This window comes from Hyla sarda, chromosome 2, assembly GCF_029499605.1.
Source record: "Hyla sarda isolate aHylSar1 chromosome 2, aHylSar1.hap1, whole genome shotgun sequence".
NCBI classification, from domain to species: domain Eukaryota; kingdom Metazoa; phylum Chordata; class Amphibia; order Anura; family Hylidae; genus Hyla; species Hyla sarda.
Window position 1 is genome coordinate 20,514,172 of NC_079190.1, and position 2,458 is coordinate 20,516,629.

The 2,458-nt window shown below is 42.1% G+C and overlaps 1 protein-coding gene across 1 annotated transcript; it reads right to left on the reverse strand.

Moving 5' to 3' along the window:
- Positions 1-549: 549 nt before the first annotated feature.
- LOC130357589 (uncharacterized) lies at positions 550-2,094 on the reverse strand. Its single transcript, XM_056560309.1, has 2 exons — positions 1,339-2,094; positions 550-1,252 (listed from the first exon to the last, which is right to left on the reverse strand). The coding sequence occupies exons 1-2, from the start codon at positions 1,461-1,463 to the stop codon at positions 652-654; spliced, it is 726 nt and encodes a 241-aa protein (XP_056416284.1). The 5' UTR covers positions 1,464-2,094; the 3' UTR covers positions 550-651.
- Between the last annotated feature and the right edge of the window lie 364 nt (positions 2,095-2,458).

The window sequence follows — 2,458 nt, forward strand, 5'->3', positions numbered from 1 at the left end:
GCCAGACGAAGGGGCAGCCGACACGCCCCCTCAAAAAAAGCGCTATGGCAGAGCCAGAAATTGCCAAAGGCAGCGCTGCATCAGTCCCCCAAAAAATGTGAGTTCCTGGATTTAAATATCTATATTCAGGATGGCTGTTCGCATACTGCCAACTATTTTAAGGAGATGCAAACAGATACCTCGACTTTAACAGTTGCCATCTTAAATAATGGAAGAAGAACATTCCATTAGGTCAAATGAAAAGAATCCGAAGGAATTGTTCTTCCACACAAAAATACCTACAACAACTAGAGAACCTGGAGGATCGTTTTAAACAAAAAGGGTATCCCAAACCCCTTATACAAGGAGCACGCCAGAGAGTGGACGAATTAGAACAAAGTGCTTGCTTGAAAAATAATAAACAGGGTAATGCAGAGGGGGGTTATAATGATGAATTTGATTCTGTTTTTCTAACTAGGTATTACACTTCACACACAAATATTTTTTTATAATTTTTTTTATTATTTTTTGTATAGGTAATATCACCAGCTCATATTATTGTGTCATGATTACTGGCACCATATGTAGTCCCCCAGTTATTCTTCTTTAGATGTTTTCCGTGTCCTGTGCAGTATCTCTCCCAGAAGTCCACTTGATGGCCCCCGTGGTGGTCTACACCCCGAAGTCATCAATTTTTACTCTAAGAGAGAGTGTGCAGCTGTTTCTGGAGACGGTCAACAATAACCTCTGCATGGTGGAATAATAGGTCACGATGTTTATCAGGATCAGTAGAAGCATCACCCACTCGATGATTATGATGGGGATTTCACGGATCTCGTCCCAGTCTTCATCATTATGGAATAATTCCTTTAATGTTTCATATCCAAAATAGAAAACTACACAGACAAAAGTCAGGCCACAGCAGGTGCATCTACTATGGTGGATGACTTTTTTTGCTCCTGGTAATTTATACATCTGGATGGACTGCCCAAGGTAGTATAAGGCTTCACATGTAATGGAAATTATCGTGCTGACAAAGTGTATCCTGGGATATTCTTCGGGGGACAATACATGCATAACAGCTGTGGAAAAACAGGAGGCCCACACAATGGCCAGCAGGATCCTCTGGATCAGGACCTGATGACCCCTGAACTCTTCAGTATGCATAACCATATACTTATAAATAAGAAAGGTTAGTACCAAAGTGCCAATGGACGTCCCTATGAATCCAATTCTGAATAATATGCTTTCGGGAAAGACATTTCCCACGTCACTGTGAAGGAAAAGAAACCAATGTTATTATGGATATTTCCTCACTCCCAACCCATGAAATAAGAATCATGTGCTTGTTTATCTTACCTGATGCTCATCAGTGGCGAGGCTGCATGGCCGAGGACGACCGTCATGATGTAGCTGGTGGCAAGCCAGGCCGCACACCAAAACGCCAACAGGAGGGGGACGAACCCCAGTCCTTTTAGCTCCATTTCAGACAAGTAGAAAAAGAAGATGCTAATCTCACTATTCTCACTAATCGCACAGGAACAGACTGAAGGCTCGGGCAGCTGTCAGTGTAATGTCAGGCCTCCAGCTGTCTATGACATCACATGTGACATGTCAGAATGACTGCTTGTTTCTTTGAGCTGCCATGATTTAGTATCTGCTATAGACAGAACCTGATGTTTTTACTATGGACCTTACAGACCTCAGAACCCAAGTAATTAGTGCAGGGGCTCCATTTTGATCATCTCATATTTCACATTATTTGAGTTCCAGGGCTCAGATACATTTGCACCCTCTATAGCAGTGGTCTTCAAGCTGTGAACCCCCAACCGCTGCAGAACTACAACTCCCAGCATGCCCAGACAGCAACTTCGCATAAGGAAATAGTCTAATTAAACTTTTCTTATATATAGAATCCCTGAAATCTCCAGTCTCTCCTTTTATTGCTTTATGATCTGTGTTACTTATTTGTAAAAAACAATGTTTCTGATTGTCTTCCCCCCACACACTTATGGGCTATCTCTTCAAACGACTTTATTTGACCTAAAGCGTATAATTGATTTACATAAATAAGCCCCTTTTCATCCAAAAGAGTGAATCTTTAATTTTAAGGAATTCTTTAAGTGCTTTATTCGACCATAATGAAGTAAAGTCAAATCTCCATGTGATTTAAAAAAAATGTTAAGTTCCTCCCATACTTAATTATCTAGATATGCATGGGTGTAGTGAGTATCCCAGCTTCCAAAATCTCAAAAATACCCTTATAACGACCCATTAGGGTATGTTCACACTACAGTGTGTGAACGGAATCTCCGCTCGCTGAATTCAGTGAGCGGAGATTCAGACGGGCAGACGGTGGTGGCGGTAGGACCGGGCGGCACTGAGCCGTCACCATTGACAGCTATGCAGTGCACGCGGACTTCCGTGCAAAGAATTAACATGTTCTTTCTTTGCGCGGCACAATTTCAGCGGCGGAATT